Source organism: Anoplopoma fimbria, chromosome 4, assembly GCF_027596085.1.
Source record: "Anoplopoma fimbria isolate UVic2021 breed Golden Eagle Sablefish chromosome 4, Afim_UVic_2022, whole genome shotgun sequence".
In the NCBI taxonomy this organism is placed as follows: domain Eukaryota; kingdom Metazoa; phylum Chordata; class Actinopteri; order Perciformes; family Anoplopomatidae; genus Anoplopoma; species Anoplopoma fimbria.
In genome coordinates, this window is record NC_072452.1 from 25,266,714 (window position 1) to 25,291,542 (window position 24,829).

The 24,829-nt window shown below is 40.7% G+C and overlaps 1 protein-coding gene across 1 annotated transcript in view; it reads right to left on the minus strand.

Moving 5' to 3' along the window:
* Positions 1-24,157, minus strand: part of glra1 (glycine receptor, alpha 1) — a 114,109-nt gene extending 89,952 nt beyond the window's left edge. The window contains 3 exon segments of the mRNA XM_054597150.1: positions 15,271-15,431; positions 15,666-15,787; positions 24,065-24,157. Of these exon segments, the coding sequence (XP_054453125.1) occupies positions 15,271-15,431; positions 15,666-15,787; positions 24,065-24,157 (376 nt within the window).
* Between the last annotated feature and the right edge of the window lie 672 nt (positions 24,158-24,829).

Sequence of the window (24,829 nt, forward strand, 5' to 3'; positions counted from 1 at the left end):
AAGACTTTGGTAGAAGTCTTTTCACTGGAGGCAAATGTGCTGACTGATTTCATTTCATAATATTATACCGATACTGGAGAACATTGTAACGTGTTTTAGTTTAGAAAGAACAAATCCTCTTTATTAGATTTATTAAATTGTGAATTATGTTTTCCGTCTAAACAGTGACTGAGCAGAGAAACATTCTTTCTGATGAATGAACATGTTACCCTAAGGTGGAGCTGTTTTAGTGGACATTTAATCAAACACTTTTAAAATATTTCTTAGTCATTTCAGCATCACTCTTTGAAAATAATATTTTCATTTGATAATCCAAAGAGAGGAGAGGAAACTTTAAACACTAATGAGCCTCTGAAGTGACTCAGTTTGGATGTTATTGTAACAAACAGCACACCTACTGCTCTCATTATAGCTACCTGTGATTCATAATACTGTTTTTATCTAAATTACTGTTATTAAAAAACCTTCAGCGCAGGATTGTGCCGACTGTGACAACCATCTAAGATTACTGTGACCACTGAGACTGAATTAAAACCATTTCCATAATTGATTACTGACTGCGTGTGTTTAAGCATTTCACGCTGCCTGCTCTCTCGTTGACGCGTCCTCGAGGTCACAACCCGTGACTGACGAGCGAGTGAAGTGAATTGACGATAACGACAGCTGTCAATAACTTATCAGAGCTTCACATCCTCAGGCGTCCCCGGAGAATCAGAGCGGACAACCTGGAGGAGCAGAACCGTCGAGGATCAGATAACGGACCTCTACAGTAACCTGCAGAGATCACACGCTCACGGTTAACGGCGATCGATGAGCAGACATCAGGGGTTTGACGCCCACAACGCTTCGTCCACTTCTTTTTCTCTGTGACAGTAAATTAGGTGGATCAGAGATAATCTCAGATCCAATAATTCCCTCGCCGACGTGACAAATCTGAGCTTAATCCTCTTTATGATGACGACAAGTGGTGGGATCAAAAACACAAAAAAACACATTTCTGTTGTTTGGGCTCAGAGCTGGCCGCCGATATGATACAATGGAGCATAAAACCCCGTGTGAAATTAGCACTGAATAAAGTGATGACAGAGCAATAAGATTAGTCACAGAATGGGATTATACAAAGATAGCGGATGTGTAGCATAAAACGACACTGACGCCGTGAAATCTAGAAGGTGGGGGGGTTGGACTCTAGTACTAATCGTATCCCCTCAACCTCTGAGTGTTAGAGGACACTAACACTCAGAGGTTTAACCCCTTCTTGACCCCCTGCCCCTCTGTGCTTTATGCATGCACCCTCTTGCCATCCGGTACAGTTGCATTCAGCACAACCTGTTCATTTTGCCTGCAGATGCATGAACTTATTCTAGGATTTTGTTTATAATTGCGTAGATAGTTTTCTTTTTTCGGTCAACAATAAAGTTTCTAACCATATAATTAACCAACTATAAATACCCCAGATTATCTCTCTCTTTATGTTCGTGATAATAAAAAAAAAAGGTGAAATATAAACAAAAGAAAATCACAAAATTGAATTTTCCAAATTGACAGATCCGTCTCCTAGAAAACTGAACAAACTTCAGTTTTTGTGAAACTACAACAATAATGACAAGAATAAACAAATAAATATAAAAAAAAACTAGAGGTTGGTAGTTTGAATCCCATGAATGCAGAGAAAATCAGCGTTTTGAAGCAACTGTTGAAAAGCGCCTTAACTAACAGCTCCCAGGTGTCGAAATGAACAACAAGGAGCACAAACTCTCAACAACTGCATTTACAATCCTTGAATTAAGAAAGACGACATTATATCAATGGATGATCCAGAGAGGAAACCCAGGGGCCCAAAAAAATGTTTGCATTGTACGTTTCTGCAAACTACGGGATATGTTGATAGTCAATGTTTCTGGACTAAAATATGTCTAATAAATATGTTTCCTATAAAACTTATATCACATTTGGAGAAATGCACAATGCCACGTGGTTAACGTTCAAATGGTTAGTTAGGTTTAGGCAATAAAACTACTTGGTTATTGTTAGTAAATAGATCATGGTTTGTGTTAAATAATGACATAAAAATGTAATGTAACAACCGTAACTATGGAACAAGCTTAAATAAACGACATCCGCCCTTAGCAGACTGTCTTACATAACATTATGAAACAAGTCGAACAACAATATGTTCAAGTTTAACGTAAACATTTATTTTTGGTTTAACACTAGACACAAACGGCCTCCTGTGTGAAAGTCCTGTGTTTGTTTCACACTTGTTTAAACGCACAATGGCACCTGGTTATCATGATTGGTTTTTAGGCCCGTTTCAACAACGCTTACTTCTGGTTTTCTCACAGGACACGAACATTGGCCTCCTTGGTGAAAGTCCTGTGTTTGTTTAGACCCGTTCACCACATCTCCCAGCTGCCCTTATTTGACCTTTCTCACTTGTTAAACTCATTATACCACAAAAACTAACTTTTTCTGCACGTTGCTGGTCGTACTGCGTCACTCGCTCTTACAGAATGATAAACATAATAACGTTACATCTGGACATCGTACAGCTGAAACCCTCTGTTGTAGTCTCGAACCGGCAGGCTAACAAACAACTTCAAATGCTTTATCCCTACCATCTACCCCTGTGTTAGATCTAACTGAAGTCAAGCAACATACCTCATCTATCAGATTATTTCACAATGCTGCTATATGAACAAGAACAACGAGCAACAAAACAAACCGGAGTCATTTCACGGGTCAGTGCTCATTCGGGTCATAGATCCTGTTGAGGGAACACAGCCTGAGAGGTGATGACAACTTTCTCTTTCTGCTCTTTGACACAAGTCTCTGGTCAGCAAAAACTCAAATATCATTTCCATCTAATAATCAGGCAGGTTGCAAGTCATGTGACTTTAGGTTGAAATCCCTCAGTTTGAATCTAAAACACAAACAATAAATTCTCACCTACGTTTTCTCTTTTACTCCACAAAATACATATTCATCAGGTCACAGAGCCAAACATCTGCCAGGTGTCTGTTCTATTTGCATAAATGGTTGTTTTATAGATCAGATTGGTGCTTTTTAAAAAGCCTGTTTTAACATGATTGCAAAGAGTTCACCCTTTAAATGCATCTGGCTCCGTTTCCATGAATAAACCAGTTACAGACAGACTAGTACTAACATCAGTACTGGTATCTGTGGACGTTTGAAGTACAACATCACACAGGGCAACAAAGAACTGTAGCATGAAGAGTAGGAGAGCATAGGGAAAAAACCAGTCCTGCACTCTCTTTGTGTGTTGCTTTGTCAGATGTTCCTCACCTACAGAGACAATCTCTCCAGCTGTTGCTACCCAGGAAACGTCTCTCTGAATATTATCAGAGTCTGAGGCTCCTGGAGCTCCAGATACAATGAGACGGCTTCAACTCCCCAGCAGCTTCCATCAGCAGAGGTACAGTAGCTGGGATGAGCCAATACACCTTTTTTAATGGCCGACACTTGGACTTGTACTAGCAGGTAAAAGGCCCAGGCGTGGCTAATGACAGTAACGGTCAGAAAGCCACACAGGTGCTCCAGCATGGACGGAAACGAGAGTCCTGGTCCTGTAACAGCTAAATATAATGCAGATAATCTCCCTGATATTTGATGCTTGCTAGCTTAGTTTTTGTGTGACAAACTAAAACAGGCCAACTTAAGAAGCATGTATTAATAAAAAGATGCTTTTAGACTATATGCTGTTGTCAACACCTGCAAATAGCACAAGGCAAAATTTGAATTTAATTTGCAATAGATGATTAAGACAAAAAGCTTTGTTTCTTTGCCTTAGGGAGCTATTTCATTTGGGACAAAATCCAGTTATCTTAAAGGGGTACGCCATTAATTTAGAATAGCACTTTACTTCACCTGGTTAAAGTTGTGTATGGTTAACATCCAAGTAGTAAAGCTATCCAAACTTAAAGGTTACATCCACATTAATACATTTTTCAACTGTTGCTACATTTTACAACATTTTGGCATTTTGAACCGGGTTGCACTCCGGGTTGCATTTTAGCCGTAGAGTGTGTGAACCGTCTCAAACATGCTTTTCAATTGGTGTGTTATTCACAGTGCTTTCATTGCTGTTCAATGATATGTAAACACACACACACACACACTTTAATAGAATGGAATGGGGCCCACGCAACCGCCGCCACAATCAAAAGCCGTGCGAGGCCTTTCCATCTGCTCTCGTTGATAATCTTCCCCCTGGGCGTCCTGTTCTCCGCCTCTCTGTGATCAAAGTCCGGACTTGCTTTAATTATTTCAGATCAATGCTGGCCGTGGCTACTTTGGAGAGACCCGTGGCCAATGCTGAGGAAGCAAAGCACGAGAGAAAAACAGCTGAGTCGTCGTGTGCCAGGGTCTAATATGCACACAGCGAGGAGCCGGGGGGGGGGAGCGAGAACGAGGTGTGGGCTAATGCAAGGCTCCAATCATTAGCCTTAAGTGTTCCCCATTATGTTCCTGAAGCCTCTGAAGACCTGGAGCCCTAATTGATCTCATCCTGGCATTTAGCAACACTCAGGAAAGCAAAGGGCTGCTCGCCTCCCTGGCACTAACAGACAGGCCGCCCGGCTCGCCCAGCAAACGCTCGCTCAGCACTACGGATGACGGCCTGATACTCGGATGGCTGAGCTGCGTCACACACTCCACTGCTCCAACGTCACCACGAACCGCGGCAGCAAAAGGTCACGTGTTCACGTTCAACCCCCCTCGCTGTGATTTCTTTAGAGGAGCTCTGGTCCGTTCAGGAGCGGTGAGGCTGAAGTGTGTGCAGAGCAGATTATCAGGAGAACACTCGCTGTGGTGTTTGTGTCCGACTCTGTTTTCTGCTCCTGCTGGCTGTGTTGTGCTAACAGTTCCCACATGCTTAAAATCCCAGAATGCACTGGGGAAATATCACAAGAGTGCACACTTGATTGGTGCCTTTTTTCCTTTAAATTTATCATAAAAATCTAGAAAAAAAAACTGAATTGAAATGAGTGTGGTAAAACACATTTAATTAGGAATATATAACTCATGAGCACGAAAGTCAAGATTTTGACACATTGCTCTTCAAGACACAAAAACAACATGATGATCTCATAGGGAACAAGCATTAACATGTACACCACGTTGAATGACATCTCTTGTGTCATGTTATGCATTTAAAGCTTAATAATTGTCATGTGTCATTAAACGCCGCTCTCATTTCCAGCTCTTCACATACGGGCGCACGGTTGCGTTTTTATACGAGCGGTTAACGTTGAAACAAAACTTCTTGGTTGTGTTCGAGTTTGGGTTGGATAAGACACATGTATTATGTAAATCAACCTACATACATGAAGTAGTTCATGTAAATAATTCACGGTTGATTTCTGGTTTCTCAGAGGACACGAAACAGCTGCCTCCTGTGTGAAAGTCCTGTGTTTGTTTTTTTGGGCCCCGCTGTGTGAAAGATGCATGTAGTCGTGGAGCTGTGAGGCATTCTGGGTCCTCTGGAGTCCACCAACTTTCACAAGTTTCATGTGATATTAAAGCTTCTGAAATGAAAAAGCTTTGAAGGCGAGTTGGAAAAGAAATTTGAAATCTATATTTAAAATATTTAAAATGTGCACGGATTCTGTCCCAGAGGGCTGCAGCTCGCTCACAGATGATCCCTCTGCATGTTTCATATTTAATCATCCATTCAAGTAAATACTCATTTGTCATTCGTTTAATTATTCTTTATCCTATATGTAGGTTAAGTTTGATTATTTCTAAATTGTAAAACTTCTTGCAACTGAAACATGAATATTACATATTTAATGGTTGCTAGTTACTCCTTAACTAGTTCTCACTTCACAGATCAGACTACAGGTTATGTGTTTTAAAATTATGCTCAGCTTAAACATGTGACTAATTATCAAAATAGATGTTTTTTCATACTAAGCTGTGAATAACAACATTATATTAAACTCTGAGAATTAAAGTTGTTTCTATGCTGAAATCTGTTGGATACATGTCTGATATCAGAATAGGTTTTAAATAATGAAAAAGAACATTTCATAGTGACAAGTATCAAGGTTAAACAGCACATTAAGATGTGTAGGATGGGGCCAATTTTTTTGTGAAAAAAGAAATCAATGTTGCAGAGAATCTACTGAAATGAGAATGCTAACCAGCTAGCGACAGTGAGTCACTGTAGACACAAAGATGGCTAACGTTACCTATAGGCAGATTCCACACATGAAGAATATAAGACAGCAGTGTTATTTTGACCGTCTCTCAGAGTTTTTGAAATTTGGTTGCATTTTGAGTATTAAATATCTAACTATATTATTTTTAAAACAACTCATGACTGTAAATTAAGATTGTTTGGACCCAGTATAGAGGTGAAGAGCTGCCTCCTATTTGTTTGGAGCATTTGGCTAAATGTAACATAATGCATCCTCTAAACTATGGAATCATGATTCTCATATAATTGCAAAACAAGCTTCACTCAATAACAGTTTTTCAATCTTAAGAAATTTGAGATCTGACGCGTGATGATGAACAAACAGGATCATTAAGCTGGTTTTCTGTTAAAAATAAAAAAAATAAAATCAGATAACTTTTCCCACTCTCTCTCTCTCTCTCTCTCTCTCTCTCTCTCTTTCCAAACAGCTTCCAACCAACAACACATCTGTATTTACACATCTGTCTTCTGTTGCCGTCCCGCTCCACTTTAATTACAGAAATGTAACTGTAGCGCCAAACATTCCCAGGAATTCACCTTCTGTCCAACTGAGTTACAGCGCTGAGGGGGCATTGATAATATACTCTGTTATTTATGGTGCAAATCCGTCTCTGTCTGCTAATCAATAATGTATTATCATACATCAAGTTTTGGAAATGAACCTGCCCAGAAGTTAATTATTGTAGAGATGGTAGCGAACTCCACCAGAGCAGTCGATGGTTTTTCATTAGGGGGACTTGAGAGATTGATCTCAGCAAAAAAGATTTTATATATAGATATATATATATATATGTGTGTGGGTGTTATGATTTGTTATGATGGGAGATGTGATAAATATGGTCCGGGCACCTGCAGAACAAATGAAACAGCCTGAGGTCATCTTCATAAATAACACAGTGGCTTTAATTTGGCCGAACCAGGACTGTATGCTAACCGACAGCGGATGATTTCTGAGAGACTGCTGAGCTCTCCACCTTTCTGTGGAGTCCTTGAGCAACACTATAAATCCCAGCCAGCTCCACCGGCTCGCCTCTGACCCCTGACCCCTGACTCTCATTTCCTGCCATGTTTCTCCCTCTGGGGAATCAGAAGAGGATGAGTGAAGTTTGAATCCATGGTTAGATTCCTTTAATCATCCTGCGATCCTCAATCTGTGATGCTCAATACGCTCTGAACGTTTTTATCTTATGACACAAGTTATTGTTTTGTTTGACCCACTTTGCCTGCTGCTATACATTCATTATTTTGCTCAGAAATAAGTTTAACAACAGCATGAAATTCAGCTACGTACTGTCACACACGTGACTCAGCATGTTGCATGTCTTGAGCTGCATTGCATTCTGGTCTTTTAGGGCCTGCTGACTGTACTTGAAATTGTTTTGGCCATATTCGAGAAAAGAAACAGCCAAACAGTTTCAAATGAAAAGATCCCTTGTGCTCATTGATTAGGGCTGGAGAATTTCAATTAAACCATATCGTTTATTGTTATCGTTCATTACTTAAAAAGTTTTGATGTACATATGTGAAAAATGAAATGCCTATCTGTCTGAAAGAAGGACTTTATAGCTCCTATACTGTCAGCAAAGCACTTGTTTTAGAGTTCTTACTCAATCATAATGGAACCACCACAAAAAAATGAACAACCGCCCTTAGAGCACTTCCTTACGTAACGATAGCATAAAGTTAACAATGACTTTTGGTTTAACACGGGACATGAACAGCAGCCTCCTGGGTGAAAGTCCTGCGTTTGTTTAACCGATCCACAATGAACGGACTTTGTTGCTTGTTATACAAGTTATTATAGTGCGTAACTTTTGATAACTTTGTTGGAAATACGACACGTGCTCTTACAACAGACACAAACAGACAAAGTGTCAGAAGATAAACAGCTAAATATGTATTTTGGATGTTTTCCTTTCACTAATCTAAAAGAAGGCATGTTATGGAAGCAGGATAGCCTCAAACTAAAACAAACAAAAACGTAACAATAAAATTGGATGTTTCAGGTGTAAAGTGTTTTCACCATAAATAATCATAAGAATAAAAGAATCAAGTCATTGTGCTTCAGTTTTGTGACTCAAGTCTGACTAGACTAACAATAACTCTGATATGATATAAAAGCAGCAACACTTTATGTCACCCTGTGAAAAAAACACCAGAAAACATGTTTTTTTCACTTCAACTTCACAAAAACAACCTCAACCCTGAAAGAACTCTTTTCTTTCCATGACGTTGTAACTTGTATGGAACCAGAGCGAAGCCTGCGACTGTAAATACTGACGACAGCCGACACCGAGTCACAACGCTTATCCAGCTAATGAACGCCACGACTGAATGTTACAGCGCAGCGAAATATCACGGTAACGTGACATTCCAGTAAGTCATTCTGTCACATCCCTGTTTTCGTCCCACCGTCTACGCGGAGGCTAACCTTTCATTTAATGAACAAACCGCCTGGACCTTCAGTCTTTTACTAAGTCGCTGTGTTCTCTTTTAAAAGTCAATTCTGTCCCGGTTTTCAATCCTGCCAGTTCAGGATAAGGACTTTTATTTAATATCAACAGCGTCTGACATCCAGGCCTTCTTTACTCGATATAATTTAGCAGAGACGGGAGAATGACCTTTTTCTAAATTTCAACATCAATCTATCTCATGAGCTGGTGGAGTCGAATTTAATTTACCCTGCGATGTGATGAAGGCGCGCGTGTGTGTGTGTGTGTGTGTGTGTGTGTGTGTGTGTGTGTGTGTGTGTGTGTGTGTGTGTGGTGTGTAGAGAACCCCACATGCAGCTGTGTTTTCAAGGCCAGCTCAAGGTTACCTTCCAGCAGCAGCCAGGAACATATTCGCCCCGCTAATAGAACCTCCAGATTACATCGTCCCTATAGATGGTGCATACGTTTCCCCCTCCGACAGCGACCTGACGGTGCTGCGCGTATAGATCTGTCTCCATATGTTTGGATTACGTGTTTATATGGACCGCTCGCTGTTTCCGCTTGAGAGAATAAAGGAGTTTTATTGAATATAGAAATCCATAGAGGAAAAGGTCACACATTACTGTCCGGGGTGGAGATGAATAGTTTCCCTACTGAGGGGCTGTTGCATGCCTGTGTGCATAGTAACGATCTGTGCAGGAACCCAGAAATGAGAGAGGCGATCAATCTGCGTCATCACGGCGAGGCGGACGTGAACCCGAAGATCCAAAAGAGGAAAAGGAGCGTTTGGTCGTTTCTCTCTCGGAGCCTCTGGAGAAGGTTTTTTTTTTTTATTTGTTGCGGTTGCACTGCGACAAACAGGGCTGTAAAAACACACGGAGCCTCGGCGTAAATCACCTCCAGCGCCTGATTTAAGAAATAAATAGAGCACCTCTCCGCTGCTGCAGAAGAGACATTCAGTCTATATTTTATCTAAATCAGTCAAACACAAATTTCCCTCGAGAGGTTTCTTTTTTCCTTGAAACACTAAAAAACACACTTCCTCAAAGCTTCCTGTGCTAACTTATAAAAAGTTCCACTGTTCTACCTCCTGCCTGATATGAAAGCAATACCGCAGAGATGTCGATGCCTGTCACCGGCCTGTCAATCATTCTGACCGACTGCTTGGTATTCTCTGACGGTCACGGTTTCTGCGTTGGCATTCTTGGAACGCGACGCCGGCCGGTTTGATGAATCGTTCCTGCCCGAGCGGTCGATAACAGCGGACGACGTGGATCACGTTCACCTCGCTGTGGATCAGATACGGACTGTGACATAGATTATAAACAGCAACATTACTGTATTCTGAGCCCAGCAGCAGCAGAAACTAAACATTTCATCACTGATGTTAGGTCATCTTATTAGCCGTGTAGCTGCGCTCCTGTTTGGTGTCCAAAATGGCTTCCTAGTTCACTCATCCACTGCTCCGTAAAGATGTAGTTTAGTGTACTGTAACGTTTATGTCTATCAAAGGTAAAGCATGCACTGTTAGCAAAATGTAATGAACATGCACAAGGACTAGTGGTCAACTACTTTTTAAGTAAAGATCCCTTAACTTCAGAGCAAAAACGTAACTATAAATACAAAGCACATTTCCTGTTACTTCACATTAAAGCCCTTCCTGTGATTCGACTTTATGCTTTTAATTTGAAAGAAGAACGGAAGGAATTGATTTATCTGAATAAGCAGTAATGTAACACAGAAGATTCAGTCCAAATATGGCTTTTTCTTCCTATTGTTTTTCCCCCTTTAAAGACAAACCATGTTTTTTATATGTATGTTATCATTTGAATCCATTAATATTTGAATGTAGCCCTCATTAAATAATGTTTAACATATATTTTTTAATATTTTCATGACGTAGGCCGTTGATGTTCTTTTCCCCCAGTGACTGGTCATGTGACAGCAGGATAAAGTTGCTTCTCAGATTGTCCAACCAACCAATAAAATAATTTCCTGGTGTTCTTCGATCTAGTGACAGTGATTTAAAAGATACTTCAATTTGTGCAAAAAGTCAAACCTCACGATAAAGAAACTTCAGTAAATCGAAGTGGAGATGTTCTCACCTCCTGGACTCTCTGCTTTGACAGAATTCACAGATTTAAACCTGATTACAAGATTAAAGGTTCTGTTGAGATGAACATTATCCTGCAGGTCCAATCTCTGAATCTAAATTCTTCAGCTCTCCTCTGCTGCCTCTCTGATGAATAATGAGAGAGAGCGAGAGAGAGAGAGAGAGAGAGAGAGAGAGAGAGAGAGAGAGAGAGAGATATGTGTGAGCATTAAATGTGTATTCATCAGGTCCTGCCCCGGCCATTGACAGGCTAATCGATGTTTAGTAATAAGGCTGAATGGTGTGTGTGTGTGTGTGTGTGTGTGTGTGTGTGTGTGGGGGGGGGGTCCGGGTCGGGACGGAAGGGAAAGAGATATCAATTAAAAAGGAGGAACTGCAGCGTCCAGGCCCGAGGAGCTGAGACGGCAATATCCCGACTCTGGTTCATTAACTAAACTGAATGCGCTGAATGCAAAAAAATCCTGCACCCCCCCACCACCACCACCACCACCCCCACCTCCAACATCCAGCCCGCCCGTCCCATCTGTAAACGCCGGCCCTGTTCAATGGAGAGGAGGCCGTGGCTGCAGCAGCTAGGAAAACGCCTCCGATGGTTCACATAATGAAATACCTCCGAGGCCGAGCAGGGAAATAACACATCCGCATGTTTGATGCAATAACGCACAAAAACGTGCCGAGGACCCGCCGGTCGGAAATACACAACGTGACCCCGAACACATTACTGAATCATACTGTGAGATATTTGCATACAATGTGCATTCAGTGTCAGTTGGTAGGAAAACAAATAGGCTCATTCCCAGTTTATCAATATGAACAACAAGCAGAAAATCATCATTCCCTTTTTCAAACATCTGGAGGAAGTTCAATCCTGTATATGATGTTTATAAGCTTCTTATACCTCTACTACACTACACTGTCTATGTCATCAACATCAACTGATGATACTGGTGATCTTGTTGGACTTATTGGAAGGTTCCTCCTAGAGGTTATAGGTAACTTTTGAAACAAAATAAAAGTTGTTTAATTAAACTTATTGCTATATTTCGTATATTTATTCTATTTTAGCATGGGTACATTAAAACTATAAGCTATGAAAACATGATTCCGTCATTGTTGTACTCCAACTTGCAATGGACATATTTTAAAAAAGAACGGTCATAACCAGGCGACATCCTCCAGTTCTGCAGAGTGAAGCCAAAGCTTCATGTGTTAAAGCTGCATTCTCTCTCCTGTCCACCAGGGGGCGACTCCTCTGGTTGTATAGAAGTCTATGAGAAAATGACTCTACTTCTCTCTTGATTTATTCCCTCAGTAAACATTGTAAACATGAGTTTATGGTCTCAATCTCTAGTTTCAAGTCTTCTTCAATACAGCATGATGTTCATTTAGTAAATGATGCTCCATTTAGAGTCAAACAGACCATAAAGCAGGGGATGCTTTAGGGCGGGGCTACACACTGATTATATCTACGTCACTCCTCCGTATTCCAAAAAAGGTAACTTGGTTGCGAGAAAAAACAACAAGGCGACGGAGAAATCGCCAAACTCAAGGATTCAAAAGCCACAGTCCACAAAGCAATGGGTGACGTCACAATGACTACGTCCACTGCTTATTTACAGTTTATGGTCATAACAGATGCAGTCGAGCCAAAGATAAAATGTCTTTTAGTCCCTATGTGTCCTCAGTTCCCATCATGCACCATAATATCTCATCCTGCCTGCTTTGTAAACACTTTCAAACTCTACAACAACCAGTTTTTACCTCAAGTTAGAGCATTTAAGGATTATTGATCAAATAATAAAATATATATTCTAGAATAGAACACTCTGTAAGGAACATTCTTGCACTTTAAATACTTATGTACATCGTGCGACTTTTACTTAAATAAAGGATGTGAGTACTTCGTACATCCCTTCGTGTCAGTCATCATGCAGAAACAGAAGTTTTCCGTCTTTATGAAATGAATAATTGACGTGTTTCCAGCAGTGAGCTCAACGAACCCCAAACCTGCTGCTGTTATTCCTGATCCTGTGAGAAGGACGGTGACGTCTGACGCTTTTTTCACTCTTTATTAAATACATTCAGCTTGTTGATGATGCATCAGGCTTCCCATAGTGGCCCCGAGCCAAAAACCTCCACAATCCAACTTCCCCTCCACAGTCTGTCCACCACACGGCCCTCTAATGATGCAGTCTGCAAAACAACCTTAAAAATCACATTTCATCCTTTGTCATTGATAATTATGATGCACTAAGTGTCTTAACTTGTTTAGAAACTATCTACTAGGCTTTAAGAATGTTCCCATCAGCCCTTTCTTTATCTGAGCTTGAACACTGCGACCATCACAGTCAACAATCCAGTGACTATTTTCACAGGAATGTTCACGATCAATGCAAACTGCACTCCACGTTCCCCACGTTTGAACGTCCAAAGTGCCCCGCCTACTGCTGCAGGACCACGATGAGGATTTGGTTGCTATGGGGTCTCTGCATGGAGCATGAAAGTGATGAATAGGCCACTCTGGAGGCATGCAGGGATGAGTAAATGTTGCTTCCAGCAGGAAGGGGATCCGGAGATGACCTCAAAATCAACATGGGTACATGCACCATGGGGGAAAAAATAAAAATACGTATGCAAAAATATGGCTGGCTGTAGCTTCAGGCAACAGAGCTCCAATCATGATGCATCAGGCAGAAAAACAACAACACATATTTGAAAGTAAAGAAATGCATGTTTGTCAGGGTTCAGTGCAGCAGCAGCACAATGATTCGCTGTTAATTGATTAATGGATTGCTTGTAATGAAAAAACAAATTACAACCCAAACCTCGAAACAACTGATTGTGTTATTGAACCGCTGGGACGGATGAGATGAGATGAGATGAAGGTTTTAGAGGAAATAGGATTATAAATCAGAAGCCGGATGGAAAATGATTCAATTTTTTTGTGTTTTTGGGTGAAAAAGTCACCTTCAAGTGGACACAAACACCTCCAGCCTCCTCACACTGACTGACGTGACCTCTTAGCTTAAACACCTGTGTGTGTGTGTGTGTGTGTGTGTGTGTGTGTGTGTGTGTGTGTGTGTGTGTGAGAGTGTGTGTGTGCACATTTCTAATTGCTTCAGGACACCAGCATCATCTAAATGGCACAACATGTGTCGCCCTGTCTCCTCCTCACATGCCTGTTGACACTGGAGGAGCACACCATGGGCACTAGTGGTCGCTGTTGCCCCCCCACCCCCACCATACTATTCAATGCGACTTGATGCAACAACGCACACAACCCCAAAGACAACTTTCACAAGATCCCAGCTGGATTCCAACTCTTCTTTTTCCTCCTGAACCCTCTGGTTCCCATGCACGTTCCAAACAGCAGCAAAGCAACACAAATGCACATTTCAACGCATTACACACACATTATTATTATTATTATGATGATGATGATGATGATGAACAGTGAAGTCTGTAATGCCTCCGCTTACCTGAAAAACACAACCGTTTCCCACAAATAGATCCCCAGCGCGTTCAGTCGGCACATTTTTGCCAGTCTCATTTTGTTTGGAGGGGTGGGATAGGTGAGGGGGGGGATAGGTGAGGGGGGGGGGGGGGGTGCAGGTGTTGCTATAGAGGAGGGGAGGGGAGGGGGAGGGGGGGAGAGAGAGGGGGGGTCACACTCTTTGAGAGGATGAATTCCCCTCCGAACGAGAAAAAAATGAAAATTCCTTTAGTGGTGGAAAAGGAGGAAGAGGAGGAGGAGGAGGAGGAGGGGGAGGGGAGGGGGGTTGTGGTTCCAAGGTGAGCCGAGAAATGTTTTTATGTGTGTGTGTGTGTGTGTGTGTGTGTGTGTGTGTGTGTGTGTGTGTGTGTGTGTGTGTGTGTGTGTGTGTGTGTGTGTGTGTCAAATCCCAGAGTCGCCGGTGCTGAGCCTCGGGATGCTCATGACCTCACCGGCCATGAAATCATGCTCATGCTCGTGTCCGCCTCCGGCTGCACAAACAACACAAAAAAAAAAAAAAAAAAAAAAAAAAAAAAAAAAAAGAAAGAAATTCCACAAAAATCCAAACCAAGAAATGTTGCGTTCAGGACCACGGACAGAGGCACGGAGGAGGGAGGGAGGGAGTCCAGGTTGTTTTTGGGGATGGAGGGGAGGGGGGGGGGGGAGGGGGGGGGGGGTAGCCTCTCACAGGCTGCTAATTGACACGCAATTAAACCCAATTACTCTTAAGTCCAGTCTGCGCGCTCCACGGCGGCTCCGGAGGAAACAAGACATATTCCTTCAGAGGAACGCAGGGATGATGACGCTGATGATGCTGATGATGCTGCTGGTGCTGATGCTGAGGTTCTCTCTAAACTGTGCATGTGTTATATTCCACACAGAGGACCTCTCTCTCTCTCTCTCTCTCCAGATGTGCAGGTGTGTCTCTCAGGAGGTCCGCAGGTGGAACTGGTCTGCTGCCTCCTCTTCCTCTTCTTCACCTCCTCCTGCTGCTGCTGCTGCTGCTCCTCACAGTCTCCCAGGGGCGAGTAGTAGTAGTAGTAGTGGTAGTACTGGTGGTACTGGTGGTGCTGGTACTGGTGGTACTTGGCACTGAAGCAGCACTGCTCAGCTACTCCCATTGTCTGGTGGTGGTCAAGTTGGAGACGCACCTGCGCTCCGCGTCCGAGTCCGCTCCCATCCGGATGGAGACAAATGGGAAGAAATAAAAGAAAAAAAAAGAAGAATCACACAAGAGATGGATGGGAGAGTGTTAGAGGGACCTGGTGGCCTGTGGACCGTCTTCCATGGCACAGGTGGAGGTGGAGGTGGAGGTGGAGGTGGAGATGGAGCAGCCGGCCGCGGTGGAGCTCCGACACGAGTGTTTTCTTGCTGCAGTCATTTAGCAAAAACTCTGAAATCACGCACCTCTCAGTGAGCGCGGGCACGCCCACCAGGAGGCTGCTATTGGCCGGCGCGCTCCCGGAGCTCGTCACCGATTGGCCTGCAGAGGTGTCACTGGCCGGACGCGCGCTTTGCCTCTCCATCCCCTGGAGAGAGAAACACCACTGTGAGGAGAAGTTATGTGTCATGTTCTTACAGATGTTTAATGCACATGATGAATATACTTAGACCGTTTTTTAAATACTTTAAGATATAAGATAAGATAAGATAAGATAAGATAATCCTTTATTAGTCCCGCATGATAAGATAATTTGCAGGCTTACAGCAGCATAGAGTAAAGTGCATTACATTACATTACATTACATTGCATTACATTACATTACATTACATTACATTGCATTACATTACATTACATTACAGTCATTTAGCAGACGCTTTTATCCAAAGCGACTTACAGGAAGTGTCATTCAACATAGGTATTCAAGAGAACTACTAGTCACCAGAAGTCATCAGTGCATCTCCTTTCTTAAACAAGCATCTTAAAGCATAAACCAGAGCAAAAGTATAGTGCAGAGGCAAATTACTACGAAAACAATAATTGCAACAGACTAATACGAATATAATAAGTGCTACAAACTACTACGAATAGGATAAGTGCAGTAAACAAATACGAATTCAATAAGTGCAGCGAACTGATACGAATACAGTGAGTGCAACAACTAATACGAGTGCACACAAGAGACATAGTAAAGAAAGACAAGATAAAAATAAAAAAATAAAATAAAACAAGTATTATAAATAAGCAATAAAAAACAGTAGAAAAAACAACAATAACTGAAATATTATATTTACAGACAGAGAAAAAAAACAACAACAACTATTTTAACTATTTTTAACTTTTTTAACTATTATTGCACAGTGTAATGTATAATGTATTGCACAGGTTTTTTATTGTCATGTTATACTTGAGCTTAATTGACGTTTAATGAAATCTTAAGTAAAGAGGTAAAAAATGAAACACCAAAGTATGGTTTACATTTTGTACTACCTTGTCATTTGCAAGTGCCTTCATCATTTCAAGTGTTGATTGTAGAAAGAAATGTTATGTTTCTTTCTACAATAAACAGGCTGTACTCAGGGGGAGAGGGTTCCTTTACACATCTTTGAAAAGCACAATAAAGAGGGAAATAAAAGCAGTTAAAGTGGAAGAAAATACGATGCACTGAAACAAAATAGAAAAGGAGTAAAGTTTTCCATGCAGTGGTTAATGCTCCAAATTATTTCAGTTATTGTGTTTTTCTACTGTTTTTATTGCTTATTTATAATACTTGTTTTCTTTTATTTTTCATTTTTTATTTTTATCTTGTCTTTCTTTACTATGTCTCTTGTGTGCACTTTACTCTATGCTGCTGTAATCCTGCAAATTTCCCCGCTGCGGGACTAATAAAGGATTATCTTATCTTATCTTAAATTTAACAAAATAATAATGAAACAAACGTTTTTCATTTAGATGTATTATCTATTGTTTGTGCATTGTGTCTGTAATGTTTTATGTGTCTAATGGATGGGCCTAGCATATTCACTTTAAATGATGTGGTATGTGGCACGAGTACATGCTTTATATTCATCCATATATAAATAAACATTTCATAAATGGAACTTTTAGTTTGAAATGTAAACTTTTGCAACAGCTTCACACTTTACTGTTGTAAGCTTATTGTGTCTGTACCCAAACTGTAAAAGTAATGTAATTAGAAGCATCATGGTGTGATGGTAACACATGGTGGATTATGGTGTGTTCCTGTAGAATGAACTGAGAGTACTAGGTAGGTATTCTTTTTTATCTGCCATTATACACTGATTTTATGTTTGTTTAATCACTGTTTCAAAGTGTTCCAAAGTTGCTTTGGCAGGCGTAAATGTCTTTCTGTAGACATATTTTGTACGATGTTCAGATCAAAACGATGCCCAAGTTCCAATATTTATATATATATATATATATATATATATATATTACTACAAAATGAAATATCTGTATAATAATAAATATATATTTTGCCCTATTTTACATAAAAACTTAATTAAAAGATCACATTTCTGTGTTTTTTATTGAGCTGTGGGAGAAGATATTCCTTTAATTCCATCTTTTTTGGTCAACACAACAGAAACAGAAATTCTTCTGCCTCTCCAACAGGACAGTTTTCTTTTTTATAATTCAGTGGGAAGAGCAAAGTGGAATGCAAAGAAGACATGATGAATATTTAAACCATTACACAGCCATTATAGCTCTTTATGTAAATGCACAGTAAAGTGCTGTGGTGGTTATTTATAGTCCCAGCAGGCTGTAATTGGCTCCAGTCTTCCCTTGGAGTGGGGCGACCCACCCAGATTGACCCAACGCTGCACATGGAGTGTAGAAACTCTTGACAGACACAGTGAACGAGCATCGCACTGCGTTTTGTATCCGAGCCCCGGGCTGCCTACATGGACCCTTTTCCTGCTGACGGTGAGATTACGTCACAGCTGGAGGCAAAACCAAGTCAAGACTGGAGGCCAAAAAGAATCGAAGTGGGATGAAGTTAAACACAGAGAAAATGTTGTCTTGGTTTGTTGTTGGGTGCGAGAATCAAAGGAGCATGGCCCCAACTTGAAATCATATCAGAAACATCTGTGATCACAAACTGGGATTTAAAGCCCGAGCTACAATACAGGTGAAGCACTTTAGAGATGGAGGGAAAAGGTTGCTAACAGATTAGCTTAGTCGTCTACTTATCTCATCCAAGCCCACCACTCAATCAGAAGGATAAACTGTTGCTACTCCCTTTATCTGCAGTTAGCAGAAGCTAAACTGGTTGTAACATTTTCTCTCCGTCTCTGAAACGCTTCACTGATATTGTAAGACTCTTTTCGATTTACTTTTCGGGTTGCTTTGCATTCTAAGCAGCTGTTGCCAAGCTGGAATACAACCTTTTACTCCAGGATAGTATAGGCATCCATAGATTTAGATGCCGTCAGCTTGTCTTCACTATGCAAGCTTAGCTTCTCTATCAGGAGTGTGAAAGTGTGGCGGGGTCGGCTCTCGTTGGTTAATGTTAAGTTTAGCAAGTAACTAAACTAACTAAACTTGCTTGCCAGAGTTAGCTTACATGGTCAGGGAATTATTCTGAATCCAACCAACAAAAAATGGTCATTTTGTTTTCTAACAGAACAGGGATCTTTACTATAAATGAAATTGAATTAGTGATATTCTCATATGCTGTCCAACTGCTTGTGAATACACATTCTGCAAAGGAGGGTTTTAATTCACAGACACTTTGTTCGTCTGTATATTACAAGTGGACGTAGTTAGCGCGATGTCACCCACTGGTTTGTGAACTGATGATATGAAGCCTAAAGTTCCGAGATTTGGCCGTCGCCATCTTGGCTTTTTGCAACCAAGTCGCGCCCCTGCTGGTCATTAGAAAGATTGCAGGTTTGAGACACTCAGAACCAGAGGTGCTCCTCAGTACCTGACACTACTCTCCTTTAGCTCAGTGATGGTGACGTGAAGTCATGTGACTGTGTCGTAGTTCCTTATCACACTGACGTCAGCGTTCTACTTCTGATGATTGTATTTATGCTTCGAAAATCATAAAAGGGGAGATTTGGTGGTAATCATAAACATTTAAATAAACAACTTGACTTATTGTTGACAGAAACCAGAGCAATGCTAACTTGGTCTACATTAATATGCCATCCCTGCAAAACTCTATGATCTACTGGACCTGATGAAATAGAATAAATATAGTTTGGACAGCCAGCCTGGTAGGTGAGTAAAGAAAAGTAAAGAAAAGTATGTGAAGCCTCTTAATGCAAAGATGGTGGTGCAAGTAGGATGATTGACTTTGAGTCCAGGAGATGTTCTGTGATCGAGGAGTCTGACAGCAGCAGCACAAAACACCAACCACACAACACAACTGTACTATATATGCTCTGTGTGTACTTACATGTGTCTGTGTTCAGTGTGTGTCCACTGCCTGCTCCGTTGAATCATCTACTATACTTAAAAGGCTGTCGTTCATCAGTTTAACTGTTCAGTCCGAGTAAAGATGGCGTTCAGCAGCAGGCCTGCATGACGGATCAATATCTGTGGTCTCCTTATGAAAGCAGTGCCTCGGTAACATACATCTATTACTAAAGGTCATCATGTCCTCTCTCATGGTCCTCAGAGGAGAGGACTGAGGTTGAGCATTTTTCATATCAGAGCAGATAATCGATGGCTGCTATATGAGGCAGCGCTGTAACAGTGTCACAAGGATCTGAAATGGACCTGAGATGGGGGGAAGATATGACTACAGGAGGAAGACGGCAGCAGGATGCAGGTCTCTGTACTGTAAAGCATATTTAATGTGGCTGAGTACACCTTAACTCTGTGTACTTAGTTGTGTTTTTACACAGCAGACATCTTGACATGTCACAGTTGGATAAGTGCAGGTGTAAATAATAAAGTTAATGATGGCTGAATTCCATTTAGCTGCTTCAGTTTCAGGGTCGCTGTATATATATATATGTATATATATATATATATATTATTGCATTCTGGCTCTCTGCCACTCTGTGATGTCTCACTTGGACCCTTGAATAGAGCAGAGCCATCACTAATCTTATTAGTAACACTGTTGCTTTTTTTCCTACTAGAAGTCAACCTGTCTGCTGTGGAAAAAACAGTTCAACAAAAAGTAGAAAAGTGAGAAAGATGAGACACTGTGACATGCCATTGTTCTGATGGCTCATTATATTTGAAATCCCAATAGACCATTTCACAGTTGGAAATGTATATTATGATGCTGTGTTTGTGAATGGCATAAACAAGGACCCAAGCTGTTACCTAGTCGTGCAATTTGTTGAAAGTGTTTATTCAGAAAAATGACCTTTTGGATTTAAAGGCCATTTGTCCGACAGCCCGTTACCCCGGAAAAACAATGATTGGCTTACCCATTACATTACATTACATTACAGTCATTTAGCAGACGCTTTTATCCAAAGCGACTTACAGTCAGTAGTATATTACATATCATTCACCCATTCACACACTGATGACAGGCTACCATCAAGGTGCCACCATCAGACTCTAACTAACATACCCTTAATTGACTGTTGGGCACTTCTTGAAAAAGTAGACTTTGTGATATTTGTCCATACCCAAAAATGTGTTAATAGCCAAGTCTTTCATAACGTTTTATCAGTAATGCGTTCCTCCTTCCAACCAGAAAGTTTGGCGTTTCTTTTGGATGTGCATCTCTGAAACCTGTTGGTTGGTTTGTGTACAGCTACTGTACAACACGCAGAGCTGACGGTAACAGGAAAGACTGCTCCTAAAACCAGAATATCATCAGCATATAAAAATAAGACCATATTCACCATCACCAAATACAATGTGCTGTTTACATGACTCCTATCAAATTCACAATATTGTCATATTTAAAATACTAGTAAAATATTAGTGTGCATGTAAATGTAGTACTTTCTCTGAGTGGAGCATATTCCAGTGGATACATCATTTCAAAAGAGACAGAGGACCCAAATGACTTTCTGTTGACATTATTTTTCTTTTACATCATTTTAACATAAAGCTCTGTTTAGAGGTCGTGGTAATTTTAGATGGGCTTTCTGCTTTAATCGCAAAAAAAACTAGAGTTTGCGTGTCACCTCATTACCAGTCAGCCCTAGTTTCTCAAAGACATAATGTGCATATGAGGGCTTGTTACCAAAATATATATACAAAATATAAAATCCTTTCAAAGACTTTTCCTGCATTTCATTGTCTTTATTTTAAATGACAACAGAGCAAAACATTTGCATCTATGAGCAACTCGTGTTGAGCCAATTACAAGGTTCACATTGGTGAGTCTGTGACCTAAACGGGGGATTTAAAAAAGGAAAGACAGAAACTACAACTAAGAATAGATTTATGAAGGGCAGAATGCAAGAAGGGACGATGTTGTTCCATTTCCCTGTGTGTGTGTGTGTGTGTGTGTGTGTGTGTGTGTGTGTGTGTGTGTGTGTGTGTGTGTGTGTGTGTGTGTGTGTGTGTGTGTGTGTGTGTGTGTGTGTGTGTGTGTGTGTGTGTCCTCTGGAGGATGCTTTTTGTAAGCATAGTGGTCTTAAAACCCCCTGCAGTTCAACAAAACTGTGTTTTCTTCATCAAACAGGAGCGTTTCTCGACCCGCTCATCGTTTCTCATTAAATGCAATTATAGTTATAATAGTTTTTTTTGTCTGTAAATATAATATTTCAGTTATTGTTGATTTCTACTGTTTTTTATTGCTTATTTATAATATTAGTTTTTTTTTATTTTACTATTTATCTTGTGTGCACTTTACTCTACGCTGCTGTAATCCTGCACATTTCCCCGCTGCGGGACTAATAAAGGATTATCTTATCTTATCTTATCTTATCTTATCTTATCTTATCTTATCTCTTATCTTATCTTATCTTATCTTATCTTATCTTATCTTATCTTATCTTAAATGTTTTTCCCTCTGCTCGTGTTTCTCTGGACCCTCTCCTCACGTCAGCGACAGCCGGAGCTGCTTTTGTCTTTTATTTATGAAGCCAATTCTGTTTCAGTTTTTGTCTGAATACTAACACGACAGTGCTTCAATCCAGCTTTCCTTTCATGAATTTCCTAATTACTATCACCTCCGATGTATGAGGTAATTGTTGAAAAGAGAGAAGCGCCCTAAAATGACTTTAATAACCGGGCATTAGTGACGTTCACTTTTGTGCCCAGTTGATTGTTATATTTGTGTTATTTTAATTCCTGTGGATAATTGGCCAAATAGAAGATGTGAAAGATATTTTTCAGCAGCAATTTGGAGTTTAACAGAAAACATTTCATCAGCGTCCTGAAACATCAAATGATTACTAGAATAAAGTTTGGTCTCAGTTACCCAGAGCAAGTTTTCTTTTTTCCTTCAATCTTCCTCTTCACCAATCATTGTAAATTGAAGTCCAAGAAACAAACTAAAAGCTATTCCTGCAGCCACAGAAACTACAACACAATGCAATCAAGACAAAACACAGATTGGGTTATAAGAAGGGATGAGGCTCTCTGTCAAGAAGACTCTTCCTCTGCTTTTGCAAATTGACCCCATTGTTATGATTTTGTTCTTTATTTTTTTACTTTCTTTCCTGAAAATGAAATTGTTACAACAGCAGATCCTAATGGGATTTTTTTCTATTCATTAATGAGCTTGAGATGCATTTTTCAAGCCGTTAGACGCAAAAACATTTGAAGGGCCGGTTATTATTGTCTTATGGACTTCACAGCGAAGTTATTTGAAATGTTTGAATCCCATAAGTCGTAGACAATCCTTCACCCCATGGCGTCTCAGTGCGAAGGCTGGCAGGGGAATCGTTGTTTTATGAAAGGCTAAACGCCGACAATTTTGGATTGATGCTGAATATTCCTTTAGATAAATACATGTTGTGTATTTTGGAAAATGTGTAAAGTGTAAAGAGTAAAAAGAAATCTGCGCAAGCTTAAACTTTCTGTACCTACATGTTTGCCTATTCTAATATAAGCAACTCATTCAATTCTAGGTTAAGGAGAAACAAATATCAATCAAAAACATCCGTCAAACCATTCTTTGGCTGTCTTACTTGATTATTTGCAAACAGACACATCTTGTAGATCCTTTATGTTCCATTAAGTAAAGACATTGTGTAAATATACGAACAGGCTAAATGAAAAACAGTTTCATATGTACATTCTGTCTTGCAGCAACCCTGTCTCCTATGAAAGTTAGTCCTTCAGTCTAACACACCTCCAGGTCTCTGTTGATCTTCATACGGCGTTGGAATAAAGACGTTCTTAGCAGCTAGCCGTTAGCTTGGCTCGCTGTCCTGCTCTGCATCCGACAAGGTGAAGCTGCTGACCGACCGGAGTGTCCGCTCTCCTTGATGCTCGCCTGGCATCATCACATTGTAAATGTCCTCTTGTAACCCCCCCAACACACACACACACACACACACACACACACACACACACACACACACACACACACACACACACACACACACACACACACACACACATTGGCATCATCCAACCTCAACCTTGAGTTACGGCATGTTACGCCACTGGCAATCACATTAAGAGGGACATTTCTTCATATTCACACAGGGGACCACGTTGAGCAATCTGCTTAATTTAGCCAGACTGACGAATAGTTCTGTGATGCTCTCTCTCTCTCTTTCTACTCTCAGTCTAACTCTCTCTACCTCCTCTTCTCTACCTCCCATCACTGAATCTCTCCCTCCCTCTCTTTATCAGTTTGTCCCTCGGCCCCTGCCCGTCCTCACCGCCGTGCGTCAGCCCCGCTGTCCTTGAGACGGCCGGCTGGTTCTCTCCGCGGTTGGTTGAAACCAGAATAACCTACCTGCTCTCTGCTTCCTGCTCCCCTCTGGGCCGACGGGGAGTTTCCTTCAGGAGTGAAGCTTGAAACGGAGCGACGGGCCGGTTCCACATTCATCTGCTTAACTTCCACAGTGAATAATATAACTCACAGCTTCCAAAACAGGAGATTCACATAAATACTTTTATCATTTTGATAATTAAATCACATTAGATAAAACTAAACTCACTTTAGGATGTGATTTAAGATCATTTATAATATAATAATATCAATGCAGTAGAGGTGCAAAAGATCTCAAAACGCAAGGGTCAAATACATTCATGGTTTTGAGTCACAGATCCAACTAGCAGTAAAGAAACAGAACAGAGAGGTGGTGATCACACTATTTTGCCATCAATTGCAGATCTTTGATGAGCCTTATCTGCCAATAATGATCATTCTTGTTATAGAAACTTGTATCCAAGGCTCAGGACCTGAAAAAATGATTTCAACCACTCAGCGTAAACCGGCAAGTTTTAAACGTTAGCCCTTAACTTTGTTGTAGTCGTCTATGGTGGTAATTTGCATAAAAACACACAATTCAAATAATGAGGAAATTAAAGAATACATTTTTATTGGTCAAAAACTAGGATAAACAGATCAGTCTGTTACACCACCACTGTGCACTGAACTTTACAGCGTTAATCTTTATAACTGAATTGTTTTAGACAGTTCACGTGGATGTTTGTTCCATGTGACTGCGATCACTTGAGTTGTCGTGTATCACCAAGCAGAGCTTATTAATAAAGC